This window comes from Tetrahymena thermophila (assembly GCF_000189635.1).
Source record: "Tetrahymena thermophila SB210 genomic scaffold scf_8255455, whole genome shotgun sequence".
Lineage (NCBI taxonomy): Eukaryota > Ciliophora > Oligohymenophorea > Hymenostomatida > Tetrahymenidae > Tetrahymena > Tetrahymena thermophila.
Window position 1 is genome coordinate 1 of NW_002476914.1, and position 862 is coordinate 862.

General features: G+C 22.7%; 1 protein-coding gene across 1 annotated transcript; it reads left to right on the forward strand. All coding sequences in view use genetic code 6, as the record gives it.

The window, feature by feature from the left end:
- Positions 1 to 234: 234 nt before the first annotated feature.
- Positions 235 to 608, forward strand: TTHERM_002653400 (hypothetical protein; the record flags this gene model as incomplete). Its single annotated transcript, XM_012795159.1, has 1 exon — positions 235 to 608. A coding segment is annotated over one exon (374 nt), but the record flags the coding sequence as incomplete, so codon positions are not given.
- Positions 609 to 862: the final 254 nt, after the last annotated feature.

The following is an 862-nucleotide window of genomic DNA, read 5'->3' on the forward strand; positions in this document are numbered from 1 at the left end:
AAATTTGAGAGATTAATGCACTTTGCTAAAGCAGAACGTAAGCTTGATGCACCTTCATCACCAATTTAATTTTCACTATTTAAATATTGAAGAAAAAATATATCATTAAATATTTAATGAGAAGGAAAAAACGAAGAAAAAATATGAAATAAATAATAAGATTAATTACCAATAAAAGCAAAAGTTGAAAAATAAAATGATAAGCTAAATTAAGAAAGAAAGAAAGAAAGAAAGAAAGAAAGAAAGAAAGAAAGAACAAAAAAAAGCAAGCACAATAAAAAGAAAAAGAAAAAAGAACTTTATTGTTTTTAATTAGTTTTTATAATTCAAAATATCACAATCCAAAACAAATAAACTGTTTTTACCTAAGGCTAAGTGTCAAATTTGAGAGATTAATGCACTTTGCTAAAGCAAAACCTAAGCTTGATGCACCTTAATCACCAATTTTATTGTGTCTTTTTAAATATTGAAGAAAAAATATATCATTAAATAGTTAATTAGAAGGAAAAAATGAAGAAAAAATATGAAATAATAAGATTAATTACCAATAAAAGCAAAAGTTGTAAATAAAATGATGTGCTAAATTAACAAAGAAAGAACAAAAAAAAGCAAGCACAATAAAAAAAAAAGAAAAAAGAGCTTTATTGTTTTTAATTAGTTTTTATAATTAAAAATATCACAATACAAAACAAATAAACTGTTTTTACCTAAGGAAAAGTGTCAAATTTGAGAGATTAATGCACTTTGCTAAAGCAGAACCTAAGCCTGATGCACCTTCATCACCAATTTAATTTTTACTATTTAAATATTGAAGAAAAAATATATCATTAAATAGTTAATTAGAAGGAAAAAACGAAGAAAA